This window comes from Myripristis murdjan, chromosome 11 (assembly GCF_902150065.1).
Source record: "Myripristis murdjan chromosome 11, fMyrMur1.1, whole genome shotgun sequence".
Classification (NCBI taxonomy): domain Eukaryota; kingdom Metazoa; phylum Chordata; class Actinopteri; order Holocentriformes; family Holocentridae; genus Myripristis; species Myripristis murdjan.
Genome location: NC_043990.1, coordinates 11,749,974 through 11,767,089, shown reverse-complemented (window position 1 = coordinate 11,767,089; position 17,116 = coordinate 11,749,974). Strand labels below are relative to the sequence as shown.

General features: G+C 42.9%; 1 protein-coding gene across 1 annotated transcript in view; it reads right to left on the bottom strand.

Annotated features, from left to right (window-relative positions):
- Positions 1–16,520, bottom strand: part of angpt1 (angiopoietin 1) — a 57,644-nt gene extending 41,124 nt beyond the window's left edge. Inside the window, exon 1 of the mRNA XM_030062857.1 lies at positions 15,614–16,520. Coding sequence (XP_029918717.1) covers positions 15,614–16,045 — 432 coding nt within the window. The 5' untranslated portion in view covers positions 16,046–16,520. The remainder of the gene's footprint in view (positions 1–15,613) is intronic.
- Positions 16,521–17,116: the final 596 nt, after the last annotated feature.

Sequence of the window (17,116 nt, the reverse complement as noted above, 5' to 3'; positions counted from 1 at the left end):
GCCACATTTCTCCTCTGTCCTGTTTCCTTTCCTCTGTTTGACTCATGCCTCAAGCAGATGCACAGATCACTATCGCACATCAGTCACGTGATTACTATCTATGATAAGTGAAAATAAATAGAGCGCAGAAGAGATTGTGTATGAGTGTATATTTTCACAAATCCTCCAGTTACAATGGGGCTCTTTAATGTCAAAGTGGGCCCTAAAATTACTCCAATTAATTATGCGTATCTGGACGTATGGGAGAGGAAGTACTCGCATTCACCCAAGACATGGGAATGCGGAACAAAACCCAAACAACCAAACAAACTCAGACCTGCTTGTTCACCCTGACCTCTGAGCCTCGCCGTGCACACCAGCAGAGGGGCAGCCTGACAGGGAATCAGACCAAGTTGTTGTGACGCACGTTTTTCCAACGCGGGAATGTTTCCTCAGGGATACATCCAGGCAGGAATGCGTCTGATGATGACTAACTTATGTCACTGGCCCAAGCTGTGTCGGTCTGCCCTATTCCTGAAGCTCACAGGAACACCACAAACCCTGCTTCAAATATTTCACATGGCATTCGTGGGTATCATCTAAGTAGCTTAGCAGGGGTTTCCTCTGCAAAAAGCTGCAGGAATAAATGAAAAAAGACGTGGTTTGCTTCAATTCGGGCCATTGCAGGAACACTGGTGCATGCGCTCCATGCTAAGCCTCCTAACCAGGCAAAGGGGAAAATTGAATCCTCTTTGACATAAAGCACTACATCCAGCGTTCCACCGTATGTGCCAGCACCACTATCTATCACGCCGGGTGCCTCTTCTAATCAAAATGAATGGGCATTTAATGACAGGGGTCGTTTCCTTCAACGTCATGTTCGTGTTTATCTTTCATCCTAACATCCCATTAAGCGAGGACTCCAGAGTTTATAAACCTTCCCTGCAGCCATCCAGGGTTACACTCACCACGCAGAAATGTCCACAGTCAACCCCGACCCAGGCCTTTCATTTCTCTATCACTGTTTCTCCTAATCTCTCTCTCTCTCTCTCTTTTTCTCTTTCGCTTTCACTCCCCCCCCCCCTCTCCCTCACTCTCTTCCTTCAGACAACCTTTGCTCTGGATATCTCATCAAAGACAGACCGAGGCTGTTACATGAGGTCCAGATTATATTACGTCCAACCTCGCGTCTCATCTCCCACTCTCCGACTGCTGCTTGTGGCTGACACACACTGGGCGATGTATCATCCAGGATATTTCTCTTGTTGGGTGGGGCACTTGCGGTGCTGACAGCGGTTGTCAGAGCACTTTAGGGCCATAGAAATACAATGAAGTAGAATCTGCATTGTATAAAGGATTCTACTGTTGTTAATGGACTCATACTGGCAGCCGTCCTCAGGGAACCAAATGAGTAACTTTATTGGCACCTCCGCTGTCACATAGCAGACCTCTGGGCATTCGCAGGTGGATTTGTCCCTTTTGTGGTGTGCACAGCTCACAGCAACAACGAAGGGGTAAGTTCACACATTAATTCAACATATTGAAATGATTATCTAAAGGTTCACAATGCAAAACTGAGGGTCAGTTGGGGTAAAGACCAATGAAAGTCAACTGACAAAAAACATGGAATAAACAGGCAATGTATCAGTGAATCAGGCAAAAATCAGGCAAAAACAATACAAACCATATAGATTGTGCTTACTGCATGGGTTTTTATGGTGGTTAAGTCTTAAGGGTTGTCATTATCACACCAATGATAAGAACCATGGAGACTTACTCATTAAATTTTGCGGTTATTCCACATTAATCTATCCCGTCTATCCTGCACATGGCACCTTTAATACATGAAGTTATTTAATTTCACTGGCAGCTAAAGGTCTGTCTCAGGCTATACTATCCACATGTTCATGTGCTATAAACAGCTACAAGAAATTTATTTTAGTCAAATGTTTTTTTTTTTTTTTTTTCAATCCGGTAATGTTATTCAGTTGACCCAAAAGAGCTAATGTTATACTGTAGAACAATATTCAACCCCCACAGAGTGTGTTTTTGCATTGTCTATTTCCCATCAAATGAAATGGTTTCAGATGAGGGTGCCTGCAGACTACCCCAAAATCATCATACAGGGCTCATGTGGTAACAGTCATGTGCGTCCAATTCTGTTTCTTTGTCTAGGGCCTGTGGTTGCGGTGAAGAAAGATGCTGAAAGCAGTGAGCTGGAGCACACATCTCCAGCAGAACGCGATGCTCTGTGTTTCTGTTTGTGTGTAGGTGTAGGTGCATGTGTGTTTGTGCTGGGTGTGTATCTGTATATGTGTATGTACCCGCATTTCCACTGACTAATTCTGAACCGGTGTCCAAAACAGAAGAGATCAGCAGGATGAAAAGTTTCAATTTCTAGCTGCATCAGCCTGTTAATGATAACATGCACCTCATCCATAACTGTTATTGTATTGCTGCTACACTGGAAACATGCTGCTGTTCAGCCCTTCGGTTGAAGATGGATGACAATGCTGATAATGCGCATCTTTCATTGCCTTTATTGCCTGTTGCTTGCTGCCTTACAGCTCTTTTTGGAAAAGGTGCAATAAAAACACATTCATGGCTGCCTCTGGTCTCTGTGTGTTTCAGTATGGTTCAGTGAAGTAGCTACCAGACAGATAAGTAGTAATATTACATTGATAAAATGCAAGTTGCAAGTAAGCATGGCAATCTGACACCACAATTCATCAAGATTGCACACTGCTTTCTTTATCGGATAATTAGCAACAGGCTATATTTCTGTTGCTTCTGAATCTGCAAGGATACAACAAGCTGGGTTTGAATCTTAAGAGTTTTCTCGACATCAAAACATGTTATTAAAACAATATTTCTTACACAGGAATCAAAACATGTCTGTGACTCATTTTGCCTCCCAACTTGGATAGTTTAAGAGGCTCTTGGCTTACTCTTTGAGCAGGATAGGCTCATATCAGAGGTACAACAGAGATTGGAATTAAATTACTTTTTGTTTTTCTCAGTTGTCATCCACACCACTGCAATTAAGACAGAGGAGAAAAAGAGGAAGGAGAAGAAGAGGAAGAAGAAGAGGAAGAGCATGTATACATGGACGATACACAGTGCACTAAGTGTACAAACCGTGGCCTTTCATGTGCCCGGGTCTCTGTTTATTTTTGCTTTTCTCAAGCTGGAGTGCACAAGAAGTGTGTATACACACAGTGACAAGCAGAAGAGGGATCAAATGATCAAAACTATTGCAACCAAAGCAGGATCACTGTGCCCAGACAGCGCAGGGAAATATCATCGAACTCCGAGGAGGCATTTCTGCAAAGTTAGAATCATACAATATGACCCATATTTCTAAAACACACATTAGTACTCCTGTCTTATGAGGACCAAACACAAACAATCCTACAATCTTGTTTTGTTTGGGTCCTGTGTTTCTCAGAGTAAAAAAAAAAACATGGCCTCATCTCTGTGGGAAGTAGTTATTTCACTGCCACTGGGTTATTCTTACTAAAAAGTTTGTGCTCATGTGTCAGATATGCAATAACTGACACATTTAACCTTTTTTTTTGCAAAACAATTGTAAAAAGCCTTCATTTTATGGGCTCATGTAGAGATATTTAAAAACACTTAGAATACTCCAGTGCATTTTGGCATTAGCTGTTATCAGGGAGCTTCACGTAATTTATGTTCAACATGAACCGAACATGAACATGAACCACATGTGGACTTCACCATTAGGCAAAGGTCTGCAACTGCCTTAGGCCCCCAGTTACCAACACCTCGTAATGTTATAAATAAGCAGTCGTTTCAGGCGGCCCCACCACGGTGCAAAAGCTGCCCACTCAAATTCAGTTTGAACCCCTCACTTTCAATTGATCAATATATTACAAAGATCTATTATTTTCTGTACAACACAACCATCACCAGTTCAACCACCACCGCCCACTCTCAGAAAGCCTCTGTCGCCTGGACCTGGACAACCACCACGTCAAGCACATCTTATTTAACAAGCATTTGAACGGGATCTAGCTGCAAAAATCCTGGGGAGTGGACTGACTGCACTGAATCATGGGGGTGTCAGATTAGAGTCAAAACAGTTTGATGGCTCACAATCAAAAAAGGGAAGTCCTCACAGCTTTGTGCATGAGCCATCTACCTGTTTTGGCATCAGATCTATCATTGGCATAAACATATTAAACATTCATCAACGAGAACACAGTTTTTACTCTCCATGGCGCTGTAAAATTTTGTTTATTGTATTTATCCTGTCAGTTTCCTCGTCATGAAGCAGGGGATGTACACATGTTCAACTGATCGAACCGGCTGAAAATTATGCATGTGTTTCAAAATATAAGTAGTGGGCATTTACATACTGCCATTCACATGGTTATTTTTGGCGATGTTCATTTTCATACCAGTTCTTAGTAGAGAGTGCTAAATTGGCAGCACCCACAGGCGACACAAAATCCAGGTCAAAGAGGCCTCTGAGGTCTCTTTTTGTAAATCTGGCACAATGAGTGCTGAGCATCATTGCTGTACTTTTCATATCAACCGTATAAGGACTGCTGAGGAAAAGAAGTTACAAATAGGTCTTGGTCTGTTTAGATAAATAAGGATTGACAAGGGGGAGACAAAAAAGATGTGGAGGGCCCCATGCCTGTGTGTGCCTTAGGCCCCAAAATCATTAAGTCCGCCCCTGACATGAACATGAATTATTTGAAGCTGAATTATTTGAAGGCCAATGCTGAACTACGCTGGAGCATTGTAACTGTTTTTAAATATCTCTACATGAGCCTGGAAAATAAAGGCTTGGACAAGTGTTTTTTCAAAGAAGAGCTCCCTGTTTTTTCCATTCAGCTGCACACTCCAAACCAAAGAGCACCTTCTTTTGAATTTTTTTTTGACATACTGCATGTTTTTTTTTTTTTTTTTTTTTTAGCCCTCTGTTTTTCTTTTTTGTTCCAGTTACACTGTATATTTTAATCTTTATGGTCCGTGGAAACTGTGCCATATGGTAGTAAATTTAACATCAAAGGTTATTACTGCAAAATTTGGTTTGAAATTCATCTCTCTTTGAAAAAAATTCAAGAAACATGGCTCATGCATAATATAGTATTCCTAGGGCCTCTGGAATGTCAAGGCCAGAAAATGGACATAGGACACATAATAGCATATCACTAATGTCCTCAAGATGTGTACATGATCATTCATAATGGCTGGTCATCATGGGAGCGCTGTTTGACAGTTATTGAGAAAATGTGAGTGCTCTGGCAGCTTGCATTATGTCTCGGCTTCACCTTATGACAGTGCAGGTCCAGAGAGGCATATCCCTCTGGATCCCTTACAGACCATCAGTTAACCTGAAGGTCCTCTCATCCAAACACAGACAAACACAGACCCATGTAATGGACTTGTGTACGTCAAACACACTCATGCGCACACATATGCACGAATGAATGTGCATAAGATACAGGCTCAAACCACACATGCACACGCTCAGGCTTCTAGAGGATTACCCTCTCTATCTCTGCATCACTGCAAACATGTCCATTTAAACAAACATTAGGAGCCATTTGTGGCCATTTATATTTTGGTTGTAAACCTAAACCAAAAAGCACATTCATTCAACAGATCTATGAGGGAGTTCCTGTTAGGTCTCTGTATGCTAGGATCAGTGTGACGCCCACTGGGATGCACTCTTTAACTTTTGGGAAGACATGACAGCAAGAACAATCCATTGTCATGGCATCCAGGTGCTCCAACAAAGTAGGTGCAGTTATTATTATGAAAAAAAATACCATTTATGTTCATCATTTTTACAGCAGAGGACTGTAATATGAATAATGGAAATAATGACAACATAATTCAATGCCTCATAATGATGCACTCATCATAAAAGTCCCAATGCTTAAGTTATTGAAGCGTGTTAACAGTAAGACGCTCAGATCCCAAGAGGAAATACTTGGAAAACTTTGATGCAGACGCAGCATAAGGTGGTTCTCCATAACGGCTGCAGCTACATTTTTCCACAGAGCAGCAGCCCATAGAGTTAAAGAGGAACATTAAGAACGGGCAAGAAAACTTAAGTGTTATGCAGTTTTTACATTTACTTTGGCCAGAATAATCTTCATCAAAACATGCCATATGAATGGGTTTATGGGTGCATTCATATATTTAGTATGAATGATGGGAACCTGGATATGGACCAAAACAACTGCACCAAAAATCACACCGATCAAATTCATTTTCGGTGTTTTCTTCAAAGTCCTATGTTGCAGCAAAAATTTTGGTAGTGTTGGGGATGTATCTGTACCTAAACAATAATCAAGTAATAATCTTAAAGCTGATGTGCACCATAACTCAAGCAAACCAGGGCTGAAAGTATGTACAGCCTCCGTCGTCTTACCAAAGTTTGCCTTGGTGAGCGGTTTGGGATTCTTCAGGGATTAAGTGAAGGCCTAAAACTTCACTCCTCTGTCTATGTAGTGATTACTGGAAATATTGGCAATGACAACCTTGTTGCACCGTCAGCATAAGGGTCCAAAATCCAGAGGAGGGGGGGGGCTCCTACTCCCTGAGGTTGTTGCTAAAAAATAAGAATGTGCAGTTGGTAAAAATAAATCATTAGAAAGAAACATTTTAGTTCCCTCAGTGGCTCCGCTATAAATGTAACCGGGGCCAAAGTGATGATCAGCAGTTCTGTGTGGTGACAGAGATGGGTTATATGGATTACTGTGTGGACTAATGTGGACTTTTGACCTGTACTGTATGTAGTGGCGTGATGTTTTCTGACAAACAGAGGGAGAGGCATGGCAGGGGGTCAGCCACTCTAATGTATCTATGTCTCCACCATCGCATCTGCAGTCGGCAGTGCCAGCTCTTGCCCTGGTATTGTGTGGAATGTGAGAAGCCTGGCGCGGGTCCCAGACGAAGCAAACACAGCTCCGAACAGGGTCGCGAGTGTGTCTGTGTGTTTTTAAGGCATATGTGAACATTTGTGGCCGCGTGTGTGCGAGCATGTGTGTCTGTGGGTTTATGTCTGAACTGTGCATGTGGCTAAACGAGGTGTCACACATCGCATCACAGCGCTAAACCACCAAACCAGGACCCGTAACACATTGCACTAGAGCACAAACCACCCACTGCACAGGGAAAGGCTGCAATTGGCCTGTCATTCTGCACAGCTCCAGACTGTCTGCCATAAAAAAAAATGTGTGTCTGAAATTGCAAGTTAATGCATCACAAGATATGGCCTTCAAAAAAACTAATGTTTCACCCAGCAACCCTACTCTCTCAGCTCTCACCCACACCAAAGAGGGGGGGAAAAAGGACTAAATAAATAAGTGAGGTAATTCCTGGATGTGACACGGAGGCTTAAAGCACAAGTGGCTCATATCCCATCACCACCACGAGAACAAAACAAAAACAATGAAGCGAACCATTAGTCATTTCAAGATCTATCTAACCCACGCTGTGAGGGAGTTAAACTGTTTATCTTTCACCCAGTATCTCGCTCTCTGTCTCCCCGTCTCTCCCTTTCTTTCTGTTCGCTTTCATTTCCCTCCTCTGATCGGTTTTCCACATTTTGCCAGCCCATTATTCTTTGATTCCCTGCATCTCTTTCAGCCATCTGATTGTGATTCTGTTGTTTCTTCGATTTGCAATCATGGGAACACTCCGTGAGCCCAAGAAAAAAAAAGAGGCCGAGCTCCAGATAAGGTGAAACGGTTGTGTCCTCTGGAACCTCCAGAAAGCTCTCCAGCGTTGATAGACAAAGGCATCCACTCACAGCGCAACATCTGTCGGGGAGAGCTGGAGAGACACAGTGGGGAGAGGAGAGGACTCTGAGGCAAAATGTGAGGATGCCTCAAGAATTTCCCTCCACTTCACAGAGTCACGCTTCAACTTTGGGATTAATACTTGTCAGATGCAAGAGTTCTCCAACAGAATTTGCGGGAATCAAACAGCAATTTCAACTTGAAGAGCTTGTTAACATAAAATCACAGAGGATATAAAAACTTAACAATGTATTCCTCTTTTCTCTCGGTCCCACTCCTTGCCAGAATCAGCAGTGCAAGACGTGCATGTTTTCTCAGCGCTATCTGTTCTTGGATGGAAAGCAGCTGTAAAAGAGTGACCGACACGTTTATGTAAATTCATGCAGTAGAAGTCCCGTGGAATCCATTTTGTGGGAGTGGGATTCTCAAATTCAGTTTTTTTTTCTCCAATGAAAGTGATGTTTCAGCTCTCCTTGACCTTCACTAAACCTTGGTTTATGGTGCAAAACTTAAACCAATCTGACATTTGGAAGAATAGCAGCAGAAAAGGGCAACTTAAATTTATCAACTGCTCCGCTTATCAAGAGTGATTATAAAACACAAATACAACAAAGATAACGGCTCGTTCTGCCTGCGAATAATTTCAAACTCATGATTTGTTGCAATAGATTGCGATAACGCCATCTTACTGGCCCACTGACTGTGCAATCAGACTGACGATACTGTCTAATGTTTCACCTTGTCTGAGCTATTACTATCTTAAATTTTGGTCATAATCACTCAGCCAGAGCAGAGAGAGGCAGTGGCAGAGATACAGCCGTGAACCCTGTGCTTTTGGCAACGCTTCAGGCCGTAAGTTACACACACAGTGCTAATGACTTCCACTCGCCTGCCCAAAACAATATTATTTATGTTCTTTCTTTCCTTTTAAAAAGCATTGGTATGGTTTCAGCATTTTTACAAGAAAATGTTTGAACGCCACAGTAGACTAAAATATCTAAATATCAGTTCCACTGGCGAATGGTAAAGCAGTTGATTTCACCTGAGTGACATGCTGCAGAACGTTCACATTTATTACAACCCCGGTAACTAAATGAAGAAAAATTAGAGCCATTACAGTGGTGAATATACTTGGGGGCACATGGAAACACAAATCTATCACTGGAAATTCTCATTTTACTCCACAGATACAACGGTGGGTGCCAAGCTACAAGCAAGCAACAGCGTTTTCAGGAGGGATGTAATAAATGCCTCAAGCATTTAGCCAGAGGTAAAAATAACCTTGCAATTAAAGCTAAATAAATCCTGTACTGACTGGCGACGGATTCACTAAAGTGAGCGAAGGAAATGAAGCCAAATGCATGTGTGATACCCCTCAATAATAGAAACTAGACAGAGCACAAGCACTGTGACATTTACGGTTAGTTATAGGAGGGCCTTTCTGCCCAATATCAGAACCTCCAGCAAGATTGGGGCTCATGACCGCTGTAAAATACGATTTCTGGAAAAAAATGGTCTCAAAAACAAAGTGACTTGCCATGTTGACTGTGACAAAACTACTAAATGTCCCTTTTCCTGCCAATCAATAACGTTGCTGGGCTCCATTTTCACATCCAGGTGGAAATACTGTGGCATTGCCATAATGTTTTCCCCTACTCCCTTGACAGGCTTAGCCCAAAGCTCTGTTTCCTTTTCACTTTCACTGGCAGTGCAAGTAAGGCAAAGACAACTTTTCTGGGGGCCGTTATTACGCTGGCCCTCTGCAGTTTCCATGGTTCCTTGTACGGGTTTTGGGGTTAGGGAGGAAGAGGTTTTTATTCCTCTGAGCGTCTCCTAGCTTCTCTGCATCATCCAGTTGTTAGTTTTGGCCCACGTTATCAGTGAAAATAAACTGATAGAGGAAGTCACCCCTAAAATAGACTGGTCTTTCCTTGGCTCTCTAGGCATGCTGTGTGGCCCTCTGATAGCATTAAGAAGAGAAACATATTCATCCTTTTCCAAATGAATTTCCCATTATGGTAAGGAAAAAGTTACTGTCCACATGTCAGTGCGTCCTTTAAACCAGAGTTTATTCTGATCAGCGCCGTCCTGTTCAGTGAGAGGCAGAATGATGGGAATTTCACAGGGATAAGACACTGCCGATAGCTTTTCCCCCCTCCCCTTGTCCGACAGCTTAGTTTGGCACAGGCCTTCCTTCTCAAGAAACGCTGCCCTGAACCACTTTCTACTGTCACTGGGAGGGGAAATGAGACGATGTATGACTTTCACTCCCTAGGGCAGAAACAAAATTTGGCTTGCAGAATTTGTCTCGTTGCCAAATTTGCATTGTCCTTGAAATATTACAGGGGTGCAAATGATATCTTCAAAACACATAGCAAGATATACAGTACATGCCTCACAGTCACAAGGCGTTAAAGTCGAGTATCCCATCCAAAAACCATTGATAGGAACAGTTCACCTTGACTTAGCCCAAGATAGAGTCTGTGTGATTTGGCGAGGTTTCTAGTCTGCAATGATCTTCCCTCTCTCCCCTCATCCTAATACCACAGGACTGGATAGGTATTGCTTTATGGAGCTCAACTTGTCAAAATTTGAATGTGAAAAACTTTTTCACATTTTCACATTTAAATATAAAGAAAATTTTAGCTCCACACAGAAATAGCCATCCAGCGCCATTGTAATGGAGTGCTGAAAGACTGGAAACCTCACCAAATCACACAGAAACAACCTGGATGGACAGATTACACAAGCACTGACTTGGAAGTAAAATTTACATCTTTTTTTTTTTGTATTTTGATTGAAGGGTTCCCTTAAGCACTCAACTGTTTCACTTTCTTATCTTTTTAAAGTAAGGTCTCTGCAGACTCACATTTCCAGACAGGGGCTGATGCTAGTTTCACTTTGAGAAGGCATGTGTGAAATAGCTTGTTTTCTGCTGCGAAATCTGACGCAACCTCGTCCTCTTCGTTGCAGGCTGGCTGTTGAAATAACTCTTAGACAAACAGAAGCCACCTTTGACTGGTCAGGAATGTTATCAGGGCCCATATACTCTCCCTCTCCCTCTCTCTCTCTCTCTCTCTCTCTCTCTCTCTCTCTACCCCCCACAGTGGTCTGAGGACCCAGGGACTGAGGTGGTATCTGGTCTGGTATCCTTTGTCCATCTCTTTCATCAAGACTGGTTGGGGCAACATTAGGAACAGCTTTCCCTTAGACAAGCAGTAAAGAGCTGCCATGATTAAGATAGATACACTGGCCCGGACACTTAATCTTCTGTCCAATGAAAAATGTTAACTGCCTCCTTATGTTCCCCCCCATGTGCGGCAATTAGGCTGAATTACCACTGTGTCCCCTCTGAAATGCCTTTGCCAATACCCTTTGAGTGCTGATCTATCCACTTGTTGCTGTCGGTGGTGTTACTTTTTAAAGATATGCATCCAATTAGGAAAGCTGAATGTCATGCTGTTCATCGCACATTTTGAAACATAAATCTGGCGGTCACTGGGTTTTCTTTTTTTAAAAAAAAAAAAAAAAAAAAAAAATTCTATTTGCTTTCGGACAAAGAATGTCTGCGGTCAAGCGGAGAAGTCCAGAGTGTCAGGAAAGAAGCATGATGGTATTAGTGGTGATGGCAGATGCTTTCACATGTTCCCATTTTTACATCTGAGGAGAAGTTATTCTAGAGGTCTCATTAGTCAAACCTTCAGTCTACCAATGCTGCCGTTCTGTTTTCATAGTATCACTTGTACTATCACAGACGGATAAGGTCCACTGAGCAAAGATAAAGCCGGTGTTATTTCACCCCTGGCCTTTCTTGACACATGGATCGCTTTTGGGAGCCGTGCAGAAACACGAGGGTTTTCAAAGTGGTGAATCAAACCAACTGAGCTGGCCCTCGTCTATTCTGAGCTGGTGTTCATACAACTTTGAGGTTTATATTCCATTATTTAGACGAGCATATAGATCAGGTACTGAATGAAAAATAGTGTACACATTTTCCACACCATCATGCACTACTTTCACCCCCTTCTTATCTCGACTGTGTATAGGTGAATCTGCAAAACTGAGGGAAATTTTCAGCTTATACCACCTCTTAAAGTTTGAACCTTAAACTCTGCCCTGTATAAATTACTCTGCTGAGGTAAGATAAACTCAGTGTTTTACGCAGTCTACCAATAAGGTGATATTAAACAGATTCTGTGCTGAAAGCCCTAAATTTCTCTCGTGCAATATTTCACTCGGGCTCGTACAAATTTTTGCCTGCTCTGTGTTTTAAAACGTGAGACGAATTTACAGGTGGTGCAGCCTCCCACATCACCCCTGTAATTACACAACTCAGTCAACATCTCGCTGTAATGTACTATGACCTGCGCCTGGTTAATTGATGAGGAATGAGCATTTCCTCCAACCTGAGGAGGGAAAAGTGTGAGAGCGAATGAAAAGCAGGCACACACAGCGGCATTGCCAAAACAGTTTTAAAAGGACACGCTCATTGCTAATGAACGGAAAGCTCAGCATGCTAACGGGTATTGACGAAGTTAAGGTCAATTAATTCGCCAATTCCACAGTAATCCATCAAATCCATCAGGTATTATGTGTGCATTTATTTGCGCCGTCTTACGCCAACTCTTTCCTTTTCTACTTGTCTTTTTTTAAATTTTTTGCAGACACAAATAAACCATTATGTTTCAGCAATTAATCACAGATTGGACACCCTAATCCAAGTTGAGAGGGACAATATTGTGGAAAGCAGAGGAGCAGGAGAGCCGCTTATGTCGAAGTTAGAGGTTTGTTTATTTGATTCATGTATTCATTTCAGAGAGATAGTCTCGCTCTTTTTGGAGACACAGAGTCTCAAAGCTTAGAAAAGCAATCCGGCTGCCAAGTCCTATCACTGATGGCTTCACAATTCTCAAGTCATTAACATCGCAGTAGAGACATGTTTTAATGCACTAAACACCTCGGTGGCTCTATAAACAAATTTTAAATTCGTCATTCACTGACGGCAATAAAAGGCTTAATTGGAGATAGGTTATTTTAACCTCTCATGGTTTCACATGAATACCGTAAAAACTGCACATTTTCTGTGGACGTCTTTATGTTTTAGGGGAATCAAAAAGGTTGTAGATCATCGTTTTTGCCAGTAGATCATGGGAGAAGATGTGTATTTGTTCTCTAAAGTTATAGACACCAGTCCTTGACATGAATAAATAAAGGGAGCTTTCTCTGTTTCTGTGTGTCTTTTCCTTCTCTCTCTGTCTCTGGGGGCTCACCCTGACTTCCTGCCATTAAAGAGACAGCCCACTGGAGAGCCGGGGGTGACTGACATATAACTACCAGTGCTCTATGACCGACGGTCTGTGGAACTCAAACGGACATCTGTGGAATTTACTCTGGATTTGTAAAGAGACTCGGAGAAAAAGGGAAGTTTACTCAGGGAAAAATGGAGAGAAAGAAGACAAAAAAAAAAAAAAATAGCTGTGACTGCGTGACAGATGAGAGCCTGAGTGTACATGATACAAATGAAGTCCAGCGATTCAGCTGAGCAACTTCCAGTTCTGTGCAGTTCATGTACACAGTTATGTAACAGCAGAGCAAAGTTAATATAAATTGTGATGGTATTTTAGGCCTCTGGATCATCAAATTGGCATTTTGCTGCAGTCTGGTGAAAGCCTCAAAAGAATACAGAGCTTTTTTCAGATTAAACACCAATGCATTTTTGACTTCATATATATATATATATATATATATATATATATGGTTAAACAAATATTTCCCAAGACCAAAATATTCTCAACCCATACAGGAACAGAGAATTAAAACATGAAAATCGCAAAAATCTGACGTATGAAATTTGCACTTGAACCAGTTTTGATACATATTATTCATCATTCCTGTGTTTGAGAGCATCCAAATCCCTGAATACCACTGCATTTAACAGATTTTATGGTATTTGTTTCAAATTATTTTTGTTTTTCATGCCATCAGTGGCGTTTATGTCAACTGTGCGATAGCGTTCTCTGCCGGCGATTTTAATTTCGAAAGTGGTGAGTAAGAATCACACAGAAAACCGTTCCAATCACAAAGCACATAAACTTTGCCTCAACAAACACAATGTGTCGACTGTGAGATAACAGCAAACACCGCTCTCTCCGTTGGAGTATTAGAGCTCCATTCAGAAACCTAAACAAGTTATCTAGTGAAGCCACAACACGCTCTGCCGAGACCACACACCCACGGAAACACAAATATCTCAATAGACAAATACCCCAGTAAACATACCCCAGTGTGACCACTTCAAAAGAAACTCTGCCAGTCACTTGCTGTTATTATGGACACGCTGCAGAGACCAGCTTTTCAGCAGCAATCAAACAACACTACAGTTTTAAACCACCGTGAACATTTCATCAGCAAACACAGACAAACTTGTGCTTCCCATATTGAAAACTTTTGCATGGTGTTTCGCCGCTTTTCTTTCAAATGTATTTAATATGCCGTGTTTTTAGCTGGCCATTCCTCTTTGGTTAACTGGACCACCTGCTAAGCTGGCTTCACAAACTTTCATCCATTTGGTTGCAGGTCACATATAAAACTGATACTGTTGTCAACAAATACATATGTAACATTCCTAATGATGAAGTGACCTCAGTTCATGATGTTTATCTCCGCCAGACGGCAGCCTGGAGGGGATCGTGTGTTTGGCCGTGTGTGTCTGTCTGCATCTAATCTGGCATTCTGGGTCAGTCAGCCCTAAACTGTTTTGTGCACACTTATGACTGGATGATGAAGTGGTGATTCAAAATCTCTGAAACACGTTTGATCTCGCTTCTGCTCTCTCCCTTCATTCACTGTATAGCTCGCTTGACCACTGCTGCTCTGTCTCTGTCTCTCTCTCTCTCTTCGCAAACGACTGGGTCACAATATGCTGCTCCCTCACTTCATTTACTCTCAAGCTTGCTCGACCTTGATTGTTCTCTCCCTCTCTCTCCTTTCACATGAGCCTTTCAGTCTATTTTTTATATTATAGTGTCCATCGTCGCAGGTGAAGACACATCCCTGATGTGTGTTGTGTTTTGGGCGAGTTTACAAAACATACTGCTAACAAACAAAGTCAATAAAACACAGACAGCACTCATAGGAGAAAAACACTGAAAAAAGTGTCAGAGCAGGGATTAAAATATGTTAAATAACCTGATGATTTACAACTGTAATCACAGTTTCATATACCGCTGTGGAAATGCTGACAACAGGCTGAAGGAAGCTTTTGGTTTCATGAAAAGTAGTCCCTGTGAGTAAACGTACCAGGTGATGTGGATGGAAAACTGCCTATAGATACTGAGACAGAGGAGATGGGGCATGGCAAGCCGGTGTAAGAGAGAGAGAGAGAGAGAGAGAGAGAGAGAGAGAGAGAGAGAGAGAGAGAGAGAGAGAGAGAGAGAGAGAGAGAGAGAGAGAGAGAGAGAGAGAGAGAGAGAGAGAGAGAGAGAGAGAGAGAGACCTTAGTAGTAATTTGGCATTTTGCTATTTTGATTTGTACTCTTTTTGAAATGCCGTTTCTGTTGAAAGCAATATGACTTCTGGCAAAGAGCCAGAAATGACTCGCAAGCCGTAGGTTCCAGACAACTGGTGTAGCGTGTGTGATAAAGCGAATCAGATACAGATACAGAGCTCTCTCCCAAGTAGGGTAGCCAATAGAAAAGTGGAGATACGGCTGGTGAAAATCTGCACCCCACTGAGTGCGCTCTTTCAATCTCTGGTTGTTTCTCCAACTGAACCCCCAAAACAGCTAAAATGCATGAAGTTGCATCATGTAAAGCCAATTTTCCACTTTGCACCAAGCCCCTCCTTACCTTCTGCAGCCACTGGGTGTAATTCTCCATAATGTGCTCAAGCTGCTGGATCTTCTGGTTGGAGAAGTCCACCTCGAGCGGAGGAGCGTCTCTCTGGAGAGCGTTGGCATTGTACTGGGTGCTGCTGGCTTTTGCATCCCTGCAGGAGCCTCCTCCACTGCCCTCTCCCTCAGGTAAGATGAACGTGTAGGTGCACTGGCCTTGCTGGATCTTATGGTAACGTCTGCTACTATAATTGCTACTGCTTCCTCCGCTATTACTACTACTACTACTGCTGCTGCTGCTGCTGCTGCTGCCACCTGTGCTGCCCTGTCCTGTGCTGCTGGCGCTGCTGTCTGCTCCTTTCCTCTGCTCTCCTCCTCCGCAGCTCACGATAACCAGAAGGGCTGCCAACGAGAGCAAGTGGCAGCCGAACTTGCACCACAACATCATAGCAGCCTGGGGGAAAGGCTGTAAGTGATTAAAGTCCTTGTGCTGTGTCCCCTCCTCTGTTGATCAGTATGTGCAGTATTTGAGCCAGTTGGTTCCCTTGTACCACGATCAGAAGACGGTGAGGAACACCGTTGACGTGGAACATGTGTCATCCATCCTCACATTGGACCTCCAGTGTGGAAAACTACTGCAGAGCATAGTCAGCTTGTTCTCTTCACTCGCTTACAATCACACATAGGCACATGCTGTTGGCTGCAGAGCTCCTTTAAGTTTTCAAACCTCCTGCCGGGGCAAAGTTGCACACGTCTGTTGCAGGGTGACAACCTGGCTCTAAGTCTTGACGTTCCTCCAGTAAATCACAGCCAGGCGCAGACGGCGTGCTCGCATTGATCTGTCAGCCTATGCATGTAATATAAGTCCCAGTATGTGTGGATCGTGTCGTCAGACCTCCCCTGGTGTCCCTGCCTTCCTTCGCGTCCTCCTCTGCTCTGTGGCTGAACGATTGGTGAGAGTGAGAATGTGTGTGTGAGAGAGAGAGAGGGAGAGAGAGGGAGAGAGAGAGACGCTCAGTGAGGAACAGCTCCAAACTTCAAGCACACTCTGTGCCTGCCCCTTGCAGAGCTTGCAGCAGAATGTGTGTGTGTGTGTGTGTGTGTGTGTGTGTGTGTGTGTGTGTGTGTGTGTGTGTGTGTGTGTGTGTGTGTAAGCCAGGCAGAAAGGGACCCCAGCACAGAGGATGTGCTCCGACTACGAGGATCAGTTTACAGACTCTCTGACCGCAGACTTGTGTGGCAGCCCTGCCCTTTTGTCTGCATCTGTGTACTTACATGAGTGTGTGTATGATTTATCTGTTCCTTCACAGTGCGAATATCTGCACACGCCAAACAGAAAGCCCTAACCTGTGCACAACTATTTCAGGTCTACACTACAAGTAGCCACAAGGGAGAACTATTTCTAAGGTTTTCATAGTTTGTCTACATTTTCTTTTTTTGTGCCACTTTGAACTTGTTTTCAAATAGAAACCAGGGCAGGCAGGAGAGATGTTTATAAAGACATTATTTTAATTTTAAT